The sequence below is a fragment of the Hypomesus nipponensis genome, chromosome 13, assembly GCF_054491055.1.
Source record: "Hypomesus nipponensis isolate SF chromosome 13, ASM5449105v1, whole genome shotgun sequence".
In the NCBI taxonomy this organism is placed as follows: Eukaryota; Metazoa; Chordata; class Actinopteri; order Osmeriformes; family Osmeridae; genus Hypomesus; species Hypomesus nipponensis.
In genome coordinates, this window is record NC_140373.1 from 1,926,815 (window position 1) to 1,947,158 (window position 20,344).

General features: G+C 48.0%; 2 protein-coding genes across 2 annotated transcripts; both read right to left on the minus strand.

Annotated features, from left to right (window-relative positions):
* Positions 1-3,118: 3,118 nt before the first annotated feature.
* Positions 3,119-5,069, minus strand: LOC146259413 (uncharacterized). The gene is made up of 6 exons (XM_084670430.1): positions 5,002-5,069; positions 4,768-4,886; positions 4,405-4,525; positions 4,166-4,260; positions 3,892-4,021; positions 3,119-3,720 (listed from the first exon to the last, which is right to left on the minus strand). Exons 1-6 carry the CDS (start codon positions 5,067-5,069, stop codon positions 3,456-3,458), a joined length of 798 nt encoding a protein of 265 aa, XP_084526556.1. The 3' UTR covers positions 3,119-3,455.
* A 485-nt stretch (positions 5,070-5,554) lies between these two features.
* nploc4 (NPL4 homolog, ubiquitin recognition factor) lies at positions 5,555-20,202 on the minus strand. Its single transcript, XM_084670346.1, has 17 exons — positions 20,047-20,202; positions 18,559-18,639; positions 17,431-17,540; positions 17,048-17,275; positions 16,911-16,959; positions 16,528-16,622; positions 16,309-16,432; positions 16,026-16,205; positions 15,662-15,748; positions 12,823-12,894; positions 12,281-12,407; positions 11,610-11,770; positions 10,899-10,970; positions 10,263-10,355; positions 9,833-9,949; positions 8,210-8,312; positions 5,555-8,055 (listed from the first exon to the last, which is right to left on the minus strand). The coding sequence occupies exons 1-17, from the start codon at positions 20,059-20,061 to the stop codon at positions 7,892-7,894; spliced, it is 1,878 nt and encodes a 625-aa protein (XP_084526472.1). The 5' UTR covers positions 20,062-20,202; the 3' UTR covers positions 5,555-7,891.
* Positions 20,203-20,344: the final 142 nt, after the last annotated feature.

The window sequence follows — 20,344 nt, forward strand, 5'->3', positions numbered from 1 at the left end:
ATATCAGCAAGACAGTCCGAGATCCGGGCCAAGACAGTGGTGTCCTCAGGAGGGAAACACAGGAGCAGTCATCGGCATAACAGTGATAGGAAAAACCATGCAAGCGGATGATAGGGCCCAACGAGGTGGTGCAAATGGCAACGAGAAGTGGTCCCATCACCGAGCCTTGAGGCACCCCTGCGGTGAGGCGGTGAGGTACAGACTGCTGACCTTGCCATGACACGTCGAACGAGACCCCAGTGAGGTGCGATTCAAACCAGGAGTGCGCCTTCTACATTCTGGGCCACATTCTAGGCATAAATAGGGGACCGAAACTTAGAAACATTCTAGGCCACAATCCAGGCACACAATGTTCACACATCTAAACACCATTAACACTTCACCTCACGGCACGTAAGTGTTTTCTCATGCATCTTCAATAGTTCAATGCTTCTCCCTGGCTAGGTTTGAGGCACCCTTTGAATAGTCTGCAACCTGTGCAGCGAATTGAACCCAACCATTGTTGTGGGAGAAGTCCAAGTCTATCCTGTTCTCGAAGGAGAAATATGAGTCCACCTCCATTTTGGTGGCACGGTGAGATTTTACCTTCTCACACCTCTGTACATGGAAAATAAAGCAAAAGGCGAACATTACTGCACATTTGTGAGATATTTAGTCATTGACGACAACAAAATTAGGTGCAATGTGCATCATGTAGCCTTTGAAATGAGCAGGGAAGGAGAGAGAGAATGAAAGGGTGAGGGAGAGAGACTGAGAGAGATTGATAGAATGAAAGAGAGAGAGAGGGAGACTGGTAGAGAGACTAGTAGATAGAGAAGGGTTGTTTCAGTGAATACTTATGCGATCATTGCAAATTAGCTATATACAGTAGGATACCTGGACCTCCAGTGCGACACCTGGAAAGCAGGTTATGTGACATAGCCGGCTCAATAACTCCCCAACTGTAACCCAGTGTTAGAGCAACATTGCTGGTGGCTTATCTCACCCGGTTATTTTGCATAAACTGCTTTCTGGAACACCCCCGTGGAGTTCTGTGTGCGTGCTGCAGAGGCTGTTTGGCAAGTTCAGAAGAGTGTGCTGACATGGAATTCTGCATGCATATAGGTTTATGTTTTCAGTTAAACACTTTTCCAAGCGTTGATTGGGATACTGTGTTAATTTTTCCGGAATTATTAATCTAAATGAATGCACTGACTAATGAAGTAAATTGTTATAACTCAAATTTTAGATTTTACTGGGGCACAGCAGATTTATACTGGGGCATGTGCTAACTGCAGGCGTCCCTTATTTTTCTGTATTTCTGTATTTTATTATTTATAGGAAACTCAGAAACCCAGTAAAGATGCTGTTAGGTTTAACTAGTTTAACTTTACTGTTAAACTAGTACTTTGAACACAAGAGGCTATTGTCTGAACTAAATGCAAAAAGAATCACAATCTTCTAAGTAAACGTTCACTTCTCAGTCATTTTAACATTTATGTCTGTAAACGTACTAGTCACTATTTTGAAGTTACTAGTACTTTAGTTACTAGTAACTATTCCAATAGTTACTATTATCTATTCCCATTTTACTAGTAACAAATTGCACATTTTTACAATTGTATTCTGTGTGGCTCTGCTTTACAGATATCTACTATTTGTTTCCAACTAGTATCTATTACTAGTATTTATTCCCGTTTTACTAGTAACTTTTCATTAGAAACTAGTTCCTATTTTTTAGTTACTAGTAACTAATCTAATAGTTACAAGTATCTATTCCGACAAGATATCCCTAAACCAATAAGTACAAGTAACTATTGCCAACAAGATATCTAGTTAACCTGCAAATTAGCTTCTGAAGATATCTAGGTAACATGCAAAATAGCTGCTGAAGACCACACCTCACAGAAAACAGCCCTATAGAGAACATATCGACGCAAACCAATTTCAGAAATAGCACACACGTGTTATTGAACACATTCCAACAAGGCAACATACGCCACACACCACACAAAGACTGCTGGTGTCCTTCTACCGAGCCTCCATTGAAAGCATCCTCACATACTCCATATGCATTTGGTATACCAGCTGTACAGTGGCTCAGAGGAAAACGCTCCAGAGGGTCATCAACAGCACTCAAAAGATTGTTGGCTGCCCTCTCCCCGCACTGGAAGACCTACACAGATCCGGTCGTTTCAAAAAAGCCCAGAACATCATAAAAGACACCTCACACTCCCTGTCTGAAATGTTGCCTACAGGCAGACGGTACAGTTCAATCAAGGCAAGGACAAACAGACTAAAACACAGTTTGCTTGTCGCCTACAGGCTATATAATTCTGACCGCAATGAGAAAAAAACAGACTTCCATCGCGAGTGGGCCGGACAAGGATAGCATGTGGGTGTCTGCCTCATGTTTATTCATTAGAACATTTGAAGATATCTCCAAATTTAGGATATCTCCAAACAGATTCTTACTAGTAACTATTGGATTAGTTACTATTATCTATTCCAGTTTTACTAGTAATTATTAATTAGATACTAGTAACTATTCTTTAGTTACTAGTAACCAATCCAATAGTTACTAGTACCTATTTCTGTTTTACTAGTAAGTTTCATTAGATACTGGTAACTATTCTTTATTTACTAGTAACTAATCCAATAGTTACTAGTATCTATTCCTGTTTACTAGTAACTTGTTACTAAGTAACATTATTATTCTTACTAGTAACAAATGCGTTTTTACTCATCATTGCTTATGACGAGTAAATTGACTACTTTATACTAACATTTAAAATGTTAAAAACATTTAAAATGTTAAAAACCTTTAAAACATTTAAAATTTAAAAACATTTAAAATGTTACTAGTAAAACGGGAATGGATACTAGTAACTATTGGATTAGTTACTAGTAACTAAAGAATAAGTACTAGTAACTTTAAAATAGTGGAAGATAAATTCACTAATTGTAGAAATAAATGTTAAAAACGCTTGCCATCAGAAATGTCCATGCATGTTATAAATTCATGTTCACAAAACAAATAGTAGACTATTATGTTTTTCGTTTTGCAAACCCACAAACATATTGCCGACTTAATCAGACCCCAGTTAATTAAGCCTATAAAAGACCACACACCAAAATATCAAGAAAGTAGTGATCATTTTATTTTGTTCATTGGATTCTTTAAAACAAGAACAATCATCAAACCCGGCACCACATTCACACCATGAATTTATCCACTAACTCCACCTATGAAAAGAAAATAGATTTGCTGCCACCTAGAGCTTCACTCAAACCAGTTATATAATTAGTTCCAGTGGTGGTATAATTAAGGCAAACAAGAACATTTTACAAAAGAAAAATAATATAGAAAAAATATAGATATTTACAACTTATAACAATAGTTTATAATTAAGTCAGATTAAGAAGGCTATAGTTTGTGTTCCACCACCATGGGTTCGATTGTCATTCCTTCACACCTATGAACCATCTGGCTTCTTAACTCTTCGGACGACCACCCTGTTTCTGCGTCCAAGTGGCCTGGTGCTCTCACTGGCTGGCATGGTGCTCTCCTCCCCAGCCGGACGAGGCTCTCCTCTGGGAGACGAAGGGCTTCTCCCTGCCCTCACGTCATCCACGAAGGCCTCCACTCCCTCGAACTTGGAGGTCAGCTCCCCGAGGCGTTCCTTCAGGGCGTTGAACTCCTTGTACAGGTCTCCCAGGGCATCAGACAGGGGAGGGATCCTGGGGCAGTGAAGCAGACATGAAGCCACAAAAGGAAAAGAAAGGGTAGCAAAGTTTTGGCACCTGACAGGATAACTTTTTACAGATTGACGTCTTAGTTATGGAGCAAGTCAAATACAAATCGGGGTTTGTCGTGAACAGAAAAACACCCACACACAAGTTAGCACTCACCTTCCATAGTCAGGCAGCACAGTGCTATGGTCATTGAGGAGCAAGTCTTTGACTTGGGTCATGATGGCAAACTTCCAGTTGTCTAAGACCAGGGTGAGGTTGGCACATCCTCTAGTGTTCACTTTCTCTGCTACAGTGGCAACAACACAGATTATTTTTATTTAATTTTTTATATATAGTTTACATATATGACATTAAGATGTTTTAGTTCCTAAAATATCCAGCATTTCCTAGTGTAACTGTAGAGCTTGCCAGGGTTGCTGGCTGTCCTCACCCTCAGAGCGGTAGTCCCATTCAGAGTTGTGCTGTCTCCTGTTCTGTGCAGAACACAGAGCCAGGAGGCCCATGAGAGCCAGGACCGTCTTCATCCTAAGACCACACATCCATTAAAACACAACGACACAGGCACTAACCGCCCCCCTCTGCATCACCCGGAGGAGTTACCTGCGTTCCAACAGGGTATAGAGAGCCCCTGTCAGAACACCGTGTGAGGAGGAGGATGTAGAGGCATACCTGATAAGGTCCTGGGGTTGTAGGCTAGGCTTCTCCCACAGAACAGAGTGGTGAAGAACGACAGGCACCCCTGCTTTTATACGTCCACCAAACCCCCCTTCCTCTCTGAGGGCGTGTCCTCCTTGACAGGGAGAGCATGAGGGAGAACAAAAACAATGAAATAGCTTACAACTATAAATACTTCACTACATGACGGCATCAACATGATATCATGTTTGAAGTGTAAATTAATCGACAGGGTGATTATAAACACCTCAAAGTCATTGATCTGATAAAAATCCTTAATTCTCTCATCAGTCATGTGATCCGTTGTTGCCTAGTTGTCACTCGGCTAAAACGCTCCGAATCGCCATACTGACTCACGGGAGCAGAATACTACCCAGAAGCACGAGCGGACCTCCAGAGAGGAGTAGCTAGTGTTGGGGCCCATCACGGTGCCCTGGGTGGAGGTGTGGTGCGAGGGCTCACCTCCACAACAGCATCTGGGTGGAAGTGTGGTGCGAGGGCTCACCTCCACAACAGCATCTGGGTGGAGGTGTGGTGCGAGGGCTAACCTCCACAACAGCATCTGGGTGGAGGTGTGGTGCGAGGGCTCACCTCCACAACAGCATCTGGGTGGAGGTGTGGTGCGAGGGATCACCTCCACAACAGCATCTGGTATTCATCTGCAACATCCGGAGAGGGTCCTGTGTCTATGGATCTGATCAATCTGAACAGCCTGTGACCTCCCTGTGACACGCTGTGATCCCTCATGGAGACAGCGAAGAGGACAGCGGTCTTGTGGGGAAGATAAATTGGACAGCTGCACAGACGACCGGAACATCTTGAATTGAAAACAGGTGGAGCCAAATGGAACGTGTAAAATTCTGAACCGTACATTCCTGGTGTATTGGGGTGTAACAGCCTTCTTGAAATAGATACCTGTCAACTCAATAGACTTTGAACACAGGGCATTTCATGGGTCGTAACAGTGGGGTGCAGTGCATGGTGGGAATAGCGGGTAAATGGCATTTGGCAAACAAAATCAAAATGGCATAATTGAGAATCGAAAAGGGATGCGTACACAGGGCATTCTGCATGCGATGGCAGGACTAGCTGGAGCAGATGAAAGCATTCACTATCTGTCCACAAGCAATCAACAACACAACACTTGTGTAGGATGTTTTTTTTATTATTGTTTTACTGGTATTTCTGTAATTGAAAACTCAAATCCAGGTCTACAGCATAGGTTATCAGGGTCCCCTTCAGATCTGAGTGGATAGTGAGGACTTCATAAATTTGCCATCCTTAGCATGACATCAGATAATCATTCAAGAACTCACAAAAGGGACGGGGAGGGGTAGAAATGGGCAAAACAATTTGTCAACCATTCTCAAATGAATCTACAACTAAAAATATATACTCACTTCTTCAATGGAATTACCCTCAAGCTATTACCAAATAAATAGCGTAATTTGCACCCCGTAACGCCCCTCTCGACTGAACGGGGCAGTTTCCGCTATAACACCCCCGATAAATGGAAACTTTCAAGTGACAGGTCTTGCATCTAGGGCATCTGCAACACAACGGGGCAAACCACTTCAGTAAATACGTGAAGGCTGGATGAAGATGAGGTATATGTAGGATAATGCCTGATAAAAATGGTGAAAACTCAATTCACTGACAAAAAATAACTGTGAAAAGGTTCTCTTTGATATACCGTAGATTTTTTGTCCAATAGGCAACCTGGACTTTGAAGAGTATTTCAATCACTGAACGCTGATAGAGTAAGTGCTTCTTTTAAGGGTTTAAGGAAACCCAGACATTACATTGCTCCTGTTTAACTGTTTTGAGAAACCAACATCTTAAAAAGTGGGAATTCATTTATTTAGGGACTCGCTTTTGAGTGGTGGTATTAGTGCTCCATCCGTGCACTCTCTCTCTCCTCTCACCATCTCTCTCTCTCTCCTGTCTCACCATCTCTCTCTCTCTCTCCTCTCTCACCATCTCTCTCTCTCCTTCTTTCTCACCATCTCTCTCTCTCCTCTCTCAGCATCTCTCTCTCTCTCCTTCTGTCTCACCATCTCTCTCTCCATCTTTCCTCCAGGTGCACAGCATGTTGGTCTGATAAAACAAACTCACCATCAAGGTATCTTTCTCTTCCCAGATTGACCTGTGACCCCTGGCATTCTGAGAGTCTTTGAAGGCAAAATGATGGAAACCCATAGGGGGCCCCCATCATAGAAAACTCATTCTCTACGCTTCAGTCCTCCTGGACTGTAGCCAGACAGAAAGCGGGAAGGAGGACGAGGAAGGCAAGGAAGAAGGGATGAAGGAGGTAGAGAGACAGATGGCAAGACTCCTGACCCCAAAAACCTATCAAATGGAAGCCATTCAGAATGGATATGGTAATAAATGATGACCAGCAACATCATCATGAAGCACAACTTGCGCCAGTTCAAGTTGAGAAGCACAACCCGAGAGTGATGGATTCCAGTAAATCCACTGGGAACATCAACATCAATCCCTGCCCCCCCAAAAAAGAAGAATTTGTCATAAATAACCCGGGAGGAAATGCCTCAGTCTCACATCACTGCTGCAACCTAAAAGCTACATGACAGTTTAGTGGAGCACCTGGGCGTGTCGTCATGGCGAGCGGGTGATATCGGGAGGGGAGGGGGGGGGGGATTCATTAGTTTATGGGATTCAGCTGCTCTTGAACTGGACTGCTGAAAGACATGACCTGCTACAAAGTCTCTTCAGAACTGTGTGTATTTGGAGTTTATCGGTGAGGGAAGTGAGTTCTACAAAAACCTGACCGAGCGAAATAAACCAAACTGAGATTAAAGTCTAATACAAAGTTATAGCCCCCCCCCCAAAAAAAAAACAAGAAAAAATGGCTTCATCTGTAATTAAATAACAGCATCATTCCTCAAATGTATATTTACACGACAGCCTTCCAAAACAAGTGGTGAGAGAGGGGCACTGGTGTGAGAAGAGAACATCCATAAACTACAGTCTTTGTTGTTGTCCTGCATCACAGCAATGTTTGTTTGGAGCCGTGAGAGGTTCTATAGAGGGCTGTGGGAAGGAGGAGCCTCCTTCTCCTGCACCCGTCCCAGCCGGCATCACGTCCCAGCCGGCATCACGTCCCAGCCGGCATCACGAGCCACTGGAGAGAGCACTCTTCACTTCTACATTGTTGGATTTCGGTGTAAACGAGTGGCTTCCTTTAGAGCTTTGTTTTTCTTTTTTTTGTAGGCCGTACTGAAGCCCCAAAGCAGTCTGTGGGATGGGAGAGACTGAGGGCTGAGGGGCGGGGCTGAGCTGAGGGGCGGGACTGGGCAGGTTCAGGAAGGAGGAGACATCTGATCTGGCCACTGGTCCTGGTGCGCTGATGTCGTTGCCGCAGAGAGAGAGAGAGACGGGGGGGGGGGGGGACGGGGGGGGGGGGGGGGGTTAAGGAGGGCCTGAGGCAGGGAGGAGGAGGAGGAGGAGGAGGGAAGGTTTAGCTGCGGGGCAGGCTGCACATCTCGCAGAGCTCTGTGCCAGGCTGGTTCATGAAGGTGCAGTGAAGACAGGACCACATGGCCGAAGAAGAGGCTGAGGCCGAGGGCCCCCCCCCCATAGCCCCGTACTCCTGAGGCCCTGGAGGCTGACCTCCCACCGTGCCTGAGGAGAAACCAGAGGACACGTGTCACACACCAATCCATGACAGGTTCACCATGGGTAGAGGAACACAATCCAACTAACTATCGCTGCGTAAGCACAATCCCAGCCTGGGCGTGTTAGGCCTGGGCTGGTGTTTGTAGTGATGGTGACTTACTGCACAGCTGCTCGATGGTGGCCCACTGCTCAGACTTCTTCCAGGTCTGCGCCAGCTCCTCGTTGGAGGTCTTCACAGCGTCCAGCAGGAGCCCGATGCTGTCCTGTGGGTGGGCACAGCGGAACACACTCAACATAGAGGCCGTGAGCCTCACAGCATGCATCTGAGGCCCACAGCCTCTGGCCTCTATAGAAGGCCCACAGCCTCTGTCCTCTATAGAGGGCCCACAGCCTCTGGCCTCTATAGAGGGCCCACAGCCTCTAACCTCTATAGAAGGTCCACAGCCTCTAACCTCTATAGAAGGTCCACAGCCTCTAACCTCTATAGAAGGTCCACAGCCTCTGGCCTCTATAGAAGGTCCACAGCCTCTGGCCTCTATAAAAGGTCCACAGCCTCTAACCTCTATAGAAGGTCCACAGCCTCTGGCCTCTATAGAAGGTCCACAGCCTCTGGCCTCTATAGAAGGTCCACAGCCTCTGGCCTCTATAGAAGGTCCACAGCCTCTGGCCTCTATAGAAGGTCCACAGCCTCTAACCTCTATAGAAGGTCCACAGCCTCTAACCTCTATAGAAGGTCCACAGCCTCTAACCTCCATAGAAGGTCCACAGCCTCTGGCCTCCATAGAAGGTCCACAGCCTCTAACCTCCATAGAAGGTCCACAGCCTCTAACCTCTATAGAAGGTCCACAGCCTCTAACCTCTATAGAAGGTCCACAGCCTCTCACCACTATAGAAGGTCCACAGCCTCTGGCCTCTATAGAAGGTCCACAGCCTCTGGCCTCTATAGAAGGTCCACAGCCTCTGGCCTCTATAGAAGGTCCACAGCCTCTGGCCTCTATAGAAGGTCCACAGCCTCTGGCCTCTATAGAAGGTCCACAGCCTCTGGCCTCTATAGAAGGTCCACAGCCTCTGGCCTCTATAGAAGGTCCACAGCCTCTAGCCTCTATAGAAGGCCCACAGCCTCTAGCCTCTATAGAAGGTCCACAGCCTCTGGCCTCTATAGAAGGTCCACAGCCTCTGGCCTCTATAGAAGGTCCACAGCCTCTAGCCTCTATAGAAGGCCCACAGCCTCTAGCCTCTATAGAAGGTCCACAGCCTCTGGCCTCTATAGAAGGTCCACAGCCTCTGGCCTCTATAGAAGGTCCACAGCCTCTGGCCTCTATAGAAGGTCCTCTGTCAGGGCAGGTCTAGCTCTGTGTGGTTCTTCCATCACTTTGTGGTGACATCATAGCGTCAGTGTGGTTGTTATCAAGGCGCCTCTTAACAACTCAATGTTTGTATCTGTTATGCAAGCGATCCGCTTAGTCACCTACAAAACATTGTGATGTTTGGCGATGCCAAGTAAACAAACTCAAACCCTATCCCGAAACGGATTTTATGGCAAGTTTGCACCAGAGACTGAGGGTCCCCGGCCAACTGGAAACAGAAGAAAGAGGCTAAACATCCTGACATCTGGAACACGAAGCACTTCCACGCAGAGAGAAACATGTGGTCACAGCCTTATCCTGCCACTACGACACTTTAAAACAACATACACCACTAGCACATGTACTCATGTAGTGTGTGTGTGTGTGTGTGTGTGTGTGTGTGTGTGTGTGTGTGTCTGCAGGCGATCAGTACTTACTCCGAGGGGCATGACCTCGTTCGTGACCAGGAAGAGGAGCAGGTGGAAGTCAGAGACGATGTCCAGGAACACAGATGAGGTGCACTGGGATAGGTATGTAGCTAAACTGTGGAAATCCTGAAACACACACACACACACACACACAGTCAAGAGAGATAACCCAAGCAACCATGGAGAGCATTGAAGCCGATGATTCATGTTGTGTAAGTCATGGAGGCAAGCTCAAACTGAGCTCTTTGCTCCAGTCAGTTAGCTCAAGATGACGAATATCACATATTTACAGGCCAGAGTTTGAGCCTCAGCACTGACAATCAGTCCAATCATTTCCACTCCAATGGACATTTACACACACACACACACAAACCCATATAGCTGTCTGGGATACGGAGTACATACAACAGGGTTGTTTTTCTTCGTGTCTGTTAAGTACCTGTGTCTCTCCCAGGACATCGCGGTTCTCTATGGGGAAACGCTGTGTGGAGCTGAAGGTGTACTGGGGGTCCTTGGGGAAAGTGGTGGTTATCTGCACAAGGGAAAAGAGGATGAAGAAAGATGCCTGGATTGGAAAGCGCCTTCGGCCATCATGACAGGGCAGGAAACATGTGGCTCTGTAACACTGGCTCTGTAACACTGGCTCTGTCATGTGGCTCTGTAACACTGGCTCTGTCATGTGGCTCTGTAACACTGGCTGTGTCATGTAGCTCTGTAACACTGGCTCTGTAACCCTGGCTGTGTCATGTAGCTCTGTAACACTGGCTCTGTAACACTGGCTCTGTAACACTGGCTCTGTAACACTGGCTCTGTAACACTGGCTCTTTAACACTGGCTCTGTAACACTGGCTCTGTAACACTGGCTGTGTCATGTAGCTCTGTAACACTGGCTCTGTAATGGCTCTGTCATGTGGCTCTGTAACCCTGGCTCTGTCATGTGGCTCTGTAACACTGGCTGTGTCATGTGGCTCTGTAACACTGGCTCTGTCATATAGCTCTGTAACACTGGCTCTGTCAGTAACATGATCCACATCCTCCTCTCACGGAGGCCTTGAACAGGTTCAGCCGTACTCACGTCTATGATTAGGTACTCCACAGGAAGGGGCCGGGCTAGATATGTGATGTCATTTCCAAATTTATCCCTGTCCTGATGGATGAGAGAAAAAAAACATCAGTGAAAGGTTAATCGTGTGTGTGTGTGTATGTGTATGTGTATATATGTGTGTCTATATATATATATATATATATATATATATATATATATATATATATATATATATATATATATATATATATATATATATATATATATATATATATATATATATATATATATATATATATATATATATATATATATATATATATATATATATATATATATATATATATATATATATATATATATATATATATATATATATATATAGTGCATCTCCACAGAGGAACATGTCCACAGAGGACCAGCCCTGGCCCTTGAGAAGTTGAACTCAGGCACCGGTTAATTCCCTCGTTTGATCCCTTCCTGGAACAAACTCCTGAGGCATGCACGGACTACTGCTGTCTGCCACTCCCTGTTCCCATGAACAAACTGCTCCAATAGGCAAACGTCAGGAGAGGTCTGACACAGCACAGGCCTGGACTTGGAGCACACTGCCTTGTATACACATGAACGACCCACCAGTCCAAATGAGACACGTTGAAGAGACAGACACGCTAATTGAACACAACAGAGAGGGTGTGAATGTGTGTGAGCGTGTGTGTGTGTGTGTGACTGTGTGTGTACCTTGTAGAAGACGTCGGGTACGTATTGCTCAGTGCTGGACTCTTTAGCGTAGCCCAGCTCCGGGGCGTCTCTGCAGGGAAGCAAACACTCGTCTCTCACGAGCGCCATACACTGGTTAGACACCTGGTAGCCCTCGAAGTGGACCTGGTTATCAGGCCCGCCTGGGGACACAGCAGGCAGGGTGTTATCTCCTGCCAACACTGACAGGAACATCACAACCCACGGACTGCAAAACAAGCGTGGGAAATGACTGTCGTAGGGAAGGGTAACACAGGTTGGTCTTTAATAATAATAATAATAGGGTCTGTTGTTGGTTCATTTCTCAGTGAGGGCCTAGATTGGCTCCGTATGACAGCTTTAGCAGGGCTCAGACACACATGAGCACCTCTTGAAGTGTGGAGCTTCAGTTTCTCCATTGCGAAAGGGAGAGTTAATTATTGGCACTGTTCGTTCAAAAATACCTGAAGCGTAGAACGTCAGTCTGGATACATACTTAATCTGCCAAAGCAAACAGAACCATGTTGGCTTCACCCGGCCAAGGCCTGTAATAACCTGCTCTACTGGCCTTCAACCAAAGTCCACTGTGTAACAGGCTACTGTGCTGCCATGGAAACATGTTCCTAAAAGACAGCCAAGCTGAGAGAGTTGAAGGAAGAGGGTAGCTGTCGTACCGGTGGCCACCACCGTGAAAAACTTTGAGCCGAAATGTCCGTCTGGGGAGAGTCTGCAGGGGTTGGCCTGCTGGTTCTGGAAGTGTCCAGCCGTGATACACTCCTCCGCACTCAGGAAGTAGGAGTCCTAAGGTAAGGACACACACACACACACACCTCAAATGGATGAAACATGAGAAGGCTTCACGTGTGTTACCTTCTGAATGCAACTGAGGTGTGACTCTCAACATGGTGTCTCAGTGTCAGTGAGCTGTCCTGTGCCCTGTTGCTGTGTGCCCTGTGCCGTGTGCACTGTGCCGTGTGCCCTGTGCTTTGTACCCTGTGCTTTGTACCCTGTGCCCTGTGCTTTGTACCCTGTGCCGTGTGCCGTGTGCCCTGTGCTTTGTACCCTGTGCCCTGTGCTTTGTACCCTGTGCCGTGTGCTTTGTACCCTGTGCTTTGTACCCTGTGCCATGTGCCCTGTGCCATGTGCCCTGTGCCATGTGCCCTGTGCCATGTGCCCTGTGCTGTGTGCCCTGTGCCGTGTGTGCGTCTGGTGTCACCTTGTTCCTGGTGTAGCGGACCGTGCCTATTCTGGTGTCCTCTGACAGCAGGTCTGAGAAGATCCATCCCACCTATCACACGAGAGGAAGAACAGCAAGTCAGTCCAGCATCACACCAGAGGAAGGACAGCAAGTCAGTCCAGCATCACACCAGAGGAAGAACAGCAAGTCAGTCCAGCATCACACCAGAGAAAGGACAGCAAGTCAGTCCAGCATCACACCAGAGAAAGAACAGCAAGTCAGTCCAGCATCACACCAGAGGAAGGACAGCAAGTCAGTCCAGCATCACACCAGAGATAGGACAGCAAGTCAGTCCAGCATCACACCAGAGGAAGGACAGCAAGTCAGTCCAGCATCACACCAGAGATAGGACAGCAAGTCAGTCCAGCATCACACCAGAGAAAGGACAGCAAGTCAGTCCAGCGTTAGGAGCGGCCACTGAACTGGCCCATCAGTGCACTTGTGGTCTAAACTTCTTTCGGTAATGCTGCTAGTTTCTGAGATGACGTGATTAACTGAAAGCTCATTATTCAATAAATAAATACATAAGAGCAACACTAAAATGTTTCCTGTTGGCATCATGTTCATCAATTCCATGATGTCACAGTTCAGCTGGGCCTCATTGGGCCTGGGGGGGGGGGGGGGCATATGGAAGTTGTTTCCTCAACTCTCTGAAGGGGGAGGAATTCAGAGAATGCCCCTAATCTAGATGATAGCCTCATGGCCCCTAAAAGACAGTTAAGGGTAGGTAGATGATGGATTCTGATTCTGACTACTGAAGCTTGGAGATGCATGTCTGTCCAGTGGGCTTGACTGGGCTTGACAGGGTGTCCCTGATGAGGCTGGGAGACAGAGGGCTTGACACGGTGTCCCTGATGAGGCTGGGAGACAGAGGGCTTGACAGGGTGTCCCTGATGAGGCTGGGAGACAGAGGGCTTGACAGGGTGTCCCTGATGAGGCTGGGAGACAGAGGGCTTGACAGGGTGTCCCTGATGAGGCTGGGAGACAGAGGGCTTGACAGGGTGTCCCTGATGAGGCTGGGAGACAGAGGGCTTGACAGGGTGTCCCTGATGAGGCTGGGAGACAGAGGGCTTGACAGGGTGTCCCTGGTGAGGCTGGGAGACAGAGGGCTTGACAGGGTGTCCCTGATGAGGCTGGGAGACAGAGGGCTTGACAGGGTGTCCCTGATGAGGCTGGGAGACAGAGGGCTTGACAGGGTGTCCCTGATGTGGCTGGGAGACAGAGGGCTTGACAGGGTGTCCCTGATGTGGCTGGGAGACAGAGGGCTTGACAGGGTGTCCCTGATGAGGCTGGGAGACAGAGGGCTTGACAGGGTGTCCCTGATGAGGCTGGGAGACAGAGGGCTTGACAGGGTGTCCCTGATGAGGCTGGGAGACAGAGGGCTTGACAGGGTGTCCCTGATGAGGCTGGGAGACAGAGGGCTTGACAGGGTGTCCCTGATGTGGCTGGGAGACAGAGGGCTTGACAGGGTGTCCCTGATGAGGCTGGGAGACAGAGGGCTTGACAGGGTGTCCCTGATGAGGCTGGGAGACAGAGGGCTTGACAGGGTGTCCCTGATGAGGCTGGGAGACAGAGGGCTCGACAGGGTGTCCCTGATGAGGCTGGGAGACAGAGGGCTCGACAGGGTGTCCCTGATGAGGCTGGGAGACAGAGGGCTCGACAGGGTGTCCCTGATGAGGCTGGGAGACAGAGGGCTTGACAGGGTGTCCCTGATGAGGCTGGGAGACAGAGGGCTTGACAGGGTGTCCCTGATGAGGCTGGGAGACAGAGGGCTTGACAGGGTGTCCCTGATGAGGCTGGGAGACAGAGGGCTCGACAGGGTGTCCCTGATGAGGCTGGGAGACAGAGGGCTCGACAGGGTGTCCCTGATGAGGCTGGGAGACAGAGGGTTTGACAGGGTGTCCCTGATGAGGCTGGGAGACAGAGGGCTTGACAGGGTGTCCCTGATGAGGCTGGGAGACAGAGGGCTTGACAGGGTGTCCCTGATGAGGCTGGGAGACAGAGGGCTTGACAGGGTGTCCCTGATGAGGCTGGGAGACAGAGGGCTTGACAGGGTGTCCCTGATGAGGCTGGGAGACAGAGGGCTTGACAGGGTGTCCCTGATGAGGCTGGGAGACAGAGGGCTTGACAGGGTGTCCCTGATGAGGCTGGGAGACAGAGGGCTCGACAGGGTGTCCCTGATGAGGCTGGGAGACAGAGGGCTTGACAGGGTGTCCCTGATGAGGCTGGGAGACAGAGGGCTTGACAGGGTGTCCCTGATGAGGCTGGGAGACAGAGGGCTTGACAGGGTGTCCCTGATGAGGCTGGGAGACAGAGGGCTTGACAGGGTGTCCCTGATGAGGCTGGGAGACAGAGGGCTTGACAGGGTGTCCCTGATGAGGCTGGGAGACAGAGGGCTTGACAGGGTGTCCCTGATGAGGCTGGGAGACAGAGGGCTTGACAGGGTGTCCCTGATGAGGCTGGGAGACAGAGGGCTTGACAGGGTGTCCCTGATGAGGCTGGGAGACAGAGGGCTTGACAGGGTGTCCCTGATGAGGCTGGGAGACAGAGGGCTTGACAGGGTGTCCCTGATGAGGCTGGGAGACAGAGGGCTTGACAGGGTGTCCCTGATGAGGCTGGGAGACAGAGGGCTTGACAGGGTGTCCCTGATGAGGCTGGGAGACAGAGGGCTTGACAGGGTGTCCCTGATGAGGCTGGGAGACAGAGGGCTTGACAGGGTGTCCCTGATGAGGCTGGGAGACAGAGGGCTTGACAGGGTGTCCCTGATGAGGCTGGGAGACAGGGAGACAGAGGAAAAGGAGCCCAGCAGCAGACTCACCTTGCGCAGTCCCAGCTTGGCAGCGATCTCCTCCACGGCTGCAGCTTTAGGGTCCTCCACCAGCTCCAGGCTGTTCTGGGTACCGATCTAAGAGAGAGCAGGAACCCACGGTTAGGAACCGCCGACAATCCCCAGACAGACAGGGGTTCGATCCAACCCTCCCAAGAGCAGCACGAGAGGGCGACATCAAACTGTCAGCGACTGAGGGTTAATGAAAACACTTCCGTAACCTCGGGAGACATCACAGCTTGAACGCAGCTTACACGAGCACTGAGTTGCCTTTGAGCATGCCTCTACTGCCATCGTGTGGCTCAATCTCCTTACTACAACTCCTGTCCCCTTGAAGGCCTGGCGCTGCGCTCACCTGTGGGGGTTCGTAGATGGCGGCCACCTCAGCCCTGATGCCCAGGGGGATGTCTTTATGCTCCGTGTACCTGCCATACAGGTACCCCATCCTCTGGCTGCCCGTCTTCCTCCAGAAGTCCAGGAAGCGGTCGGCGATGGTGTGATTCTCAAACATGATGTTGTCTACATGTCTGTATTTCTGTAAAGAAACGACAGCAAAGACGACGGGTTTAAACACGGGCCCTTCTGGGTTGGGGGTGGGGTTGTTGAGTGTGTGTGTGTGTGTGGGCCTGCGGGCACACCTGTCTGTTGAGGGTGAGGGCACTGGGCTGGCACTTGGTGCAAATGCCCTCGGGCCAGGGAGGGTGGCCCTCGCAGCCCGACTTGATCTTACAGCTGATGTTCTCCAGGGCCACGAACTTCCCTCTGGGGAACACACAGGGGTTTAAACAGGGGAGGTTAGTGTGAATTTGTGACTTCCGGAAGGTTCCCTGGGGAACTTGATATCTGGAGCCGCTCACTTGTCAGCTCCGCCCGTCAGCTTGCGGATGTAGGCGTGGAAGGACATGTGCTTGACCGGCGGGTCCAGGTGGTTCAGGTAGTCTTCATCAAAAGGCTGGTGGCAAATACAAGAAACGATATATTACTGTGCAAACGTCTAATCATAATAATAAAAAAAGTAAAGAAATAATACTTTAAGACATAATGAAATGAAAAATACATAAGACAAAAAAGGAAATATGTAAGAATATTTGTGTAAAATATCTTGTGGCTCAAGACTTTCACACAGTACTGTATTACTGCAAATGCCACTATTCCAAGATGTTTTGTAGCCACGTCCAAAACACGCTGGTAGAAGTTTGATGGCAGCAGATGGAAAGTAAGCGCCCTGAAGGGAACCTACCTCTAGCGGTACACAGTGAACACACTTCCCCATTGCACCATGCCGACACCTGACAACAAAAGAAAACACAGGTCCCTCTGTTGATTCCTGAGTAACTTTACATGGGAAGAGACATGCAACTTCCATGTCCTTCTTACAGTTGTGGATCTTTATTCCGGTAGATTTTGCCCTCCTGCTTGGCCAGGTACTGGTCGATCTCGTCTTCGGGGATGTGGGCGGCGGACTGGGAGCGAGACATAGAGGATGACGAGGATGTGGAGGATGTGGAGGGTAGTGATGAAGAGGAGTGAGGTGTGGCCACGTCCATCACCTCTCCAGCAGGCCCTGGGGAGCCCGAGGGATACAGAAACAGCATGTCTCCATGCCTAGACAGAGAGAGAGACAAAGACAGACAGACAGACAGACAGACAGACAGACAGAGAGAGAAATAAGGGAGTTATATGATGCGTGAGTGCGTGAATATTGCTAAAGTAGGCATGGGAACTAGAAGGCCATGCAGCAGTCTTTCTGTTCCACTCACTTGATCTTGAGCAGACTGAGGGTCTTGTTCTGGGACAGGATCTCTCCCGTCTTGTTGCGGTTCAGGTAAATAGAAATGCCATTGGAGTTGAAGCCAAACTCTTTGGCGACCTGGGAGGAGAAATAATGAAGACTTGTTTATTCCTGTATAGCTAGGAGAAGGTGATGTGTACCGTGACTGGGTTGGAAGCCTACTATTAAAACATCATCGACCACCAACACAAGTACTTCCTCTAATTAAGGTCAACCTCACTCAGGCATCCCCCCCCCCACTCTCCCCCACAGGTGAAAGAGCAGCAGGGAGCTCTCTTCCCCATTGGTCCCTTAGCTCTCTCCCCCATTACTGTACACAGCTGGAGCTCAGAGGTAATATAAACAACCAGCTCAACTGATATGCAGCATCTCCCCCCTCCTTTAAACAAAAGCACATGCATTATTAATGCCACGTTGCCACGACAACACTTCTCCAATGCTGTTCCAGCATGTGAGGGATTCACTGATGAGGTCATTCCAAGTCCATCCTCCTCACCACAGGTGGGCCGGGCTTGATATAGCCTTTCGTTCTTGCCGTTCTTCGGCAACAAATTTACATTCATCTAATTTACCCAGTGTGTAGTGAGGGGGAGCTTGACTGGGGTGTGTAATACAGTTCTGACAATGTAACAACCCTTTCTGGAAGGTGCTCTCAAGGGGTTCTAAATCACTACCTGGAAAGCCACTAAGCTTGTGATGAGGCTATATTTAACTGCTGTTCAAAAGGCATCGCACACAGGTCCAGGTCTATCCGCGCACACACACACACACGCACGCGCGCGCCTCTGCTGAGCCTTGTTTCCAGCAGAGGTGGCCTACAGTACGCTGCTACATTGAGCTGCTTAGACGGTCTGAACTCTGCAGTGTCACTCTGCTTTCTGCAGTGACACACGGCTCCTTTAATGCAGAAGCCTCATACATCAATTAAACACAGTGACAGGCCAAGCCCAGGAACCAGGCCACACTAGTTCACGACGCCAATAGGTTTTCGCCACCAATACTGAGAAATCGGACCGTGTGTGGGTTTATGGCCATGAAAGAGACTTGAACATTGTTCAAGCCAGTGCTTCAAAGACAGACTCTTTTCCCCTTTTACCTTCTTGATGAAAGCAGCTGCTGTCTCCCTCTTGGTGGATGGAATTTTCCTCATCCCATCCGGAGACTGAACCCGGATAATCTGCAACAACACAGCAGAAGATCCCTATTATCAACTGTGAGGTTGCTAGAAGATCTGCCTATATACAATAGCTAGAACTGGGAAAGCTTAGTTTGTGCTGGCTTTTTGAGTTCAGATGCAGCTGCACCTTGGTGTAAATGGAGAGGAAAGTAAACAAAAAACTAACTAGACTGTTCTGTGACAGCTGTCAGTTCCAGGGCAGTGACAGTGCATACAAATGTGTGTGTCAGGGGGGTGGGGAGGGATAGGCCCGTGACAGTGCGTATTTTAGTATAGTTACACACAAAGTCATCACTTTATATACATATGTGGTAACGTTGGGCTATTCGTAAAGGGTATGAGATTAACACAAGGGTCTATTTTGAGTTGTCCCGTCACTAGCAAGTCAGCGGGCAAGTTGTATTTTGTATTGGTTTGGAAGCGAGGACTACTCGGTCTTAACTTACTGTTGAAAAGTAAGGGTTACCCATGGGTTACCCAATGCTACAACAACAAAAAAACATTGATTAAATTGCTCGGTTACAAGCAGCATCGGAGAACACTCAAATATACATGAGCAGAGAACATGAAGCGAATGTTAGCTAGAAAGCTAATCTACTCAAATAGTGTGAGCAGCTTCTTGTTTTTTTCCCCAAACAACACCAATTTTATTTAGCGTGCGTTACTTAACCGGGTCAAGTTAGTTATCGGATAGTTAACATGCTCCTAATACTTGTTTGTTTTTCGTAGGTGACTGTATGCCAAAGAACAGCTCACTGCATTTGTTCAAATCCCATTTGACAAGTTTGTTACTTATTTTTAAACGGAACAAGATAACTTGTCAGCTAAACACCTAACTTATACAAGTAAGTTTGCATAAGTTAGCTAGTTAACGCTAGGTGTTTGCCTATGCCCCCAACTCATAGGTTTCGTAACGGCTGACCATCTAGGGTCAGTAGCTAGCAAGCTGTCTAGTTGAGCTAACGTAGTGAAGCTTGACAGCTGTCTGGCTAGTTCATTGGCTGCCTACAGTAGCAGATTGTTAGCTAGCTAGTTAGGTAGCTAGAAAACAATCACCGCACAAAGTGAAATGAATGTTCCTTTGTCATGCATACGCATCCAAGCATTTTTCAAAATAACTTAATTATCAGACATCACATCGTTTCGATTTCAAACCATGTATTGCAATGTATCACTACTGTAATATTAAATGACAACGTACTGACTAGGCATGTTTAAGAAGTATTTCTGACTAAGCTAACAGCTATACTGCTGGCTAACATTAGCCTTTAGGGCCTGTCACTTGCACACCAGTCTGCTAGCTTAGCTAGCTAGCCAGGCTAATTCTGCTGCCTCATCACTCCGGACGACTCTTCGGTAACATTTTGTGGCGCAAATTACACACTCTACTTTCAATGTAATACTTACAATATTTTCAGCCATGTTTAACGGGTAAATGCTCCCGAACTGTATCCTTGTGTAATAACAAAGACAACGAATTTAGCGATTAAAATTTTACTGACTAGCTAGAGTCAACGAAACTCCATCCCACAACTCAAACACCGGGTGTTACAGGCTTGAAAGTCCTAGTCGTCACTTCCGGATTCAAACGCTTACTGTTAAGAATTGTTCCGCCCCGCCACACCAAAGTCCAAAACCGTTGCAGTCCAGAGGTACTTTTAGGTCATACGACCATGATTAGCTAGTTCTATCGTTAATACTACAA

Excerpts from the sequence above, each read along its gene's own strand:
- LOC146259413 (XM_084670430.1), bottom strand. The coding sequence starts at position 5,069 with ATGAATACCAGATGCTGTTGTGGAGGTGATCCCTCGCACCACACCTCC. Across the intron at positions 4,887-5,001 it reads ACCCAGATGCTGTTGTGGAG|ATGCTGTTGTGGAGGTGAGC; the intron begins GTGAGCCCTCGC and ends ACTTCCACCCAG. Across the intron at positions 3,721-3,891 it reads GTGCTGCCTGACTATGGAAG|GATCCCTCCCCTGTCTGATG; the intron begins GTGAGTGCTAAC and ends TCACTGCCCCAG.
- nploc4 (XM_084670346.1), bottom strand. Across the intron at positions 12,895-15,661 it reads CCAAGCTGGGACTGCGCAAG|GTGGGATGGATCTTCTCAGA; the intron begins GTGAGTCTGCTG and ends CTCGTGTGATAG. Across the intron at positions 8,056-8,209 it reads CACCATCGAGCAGCTGTGCA|GCACGGTGGGAGGTCAGCCT; the intron begins GTAAGTCACCAT and ends GTTTCTCCTCAG.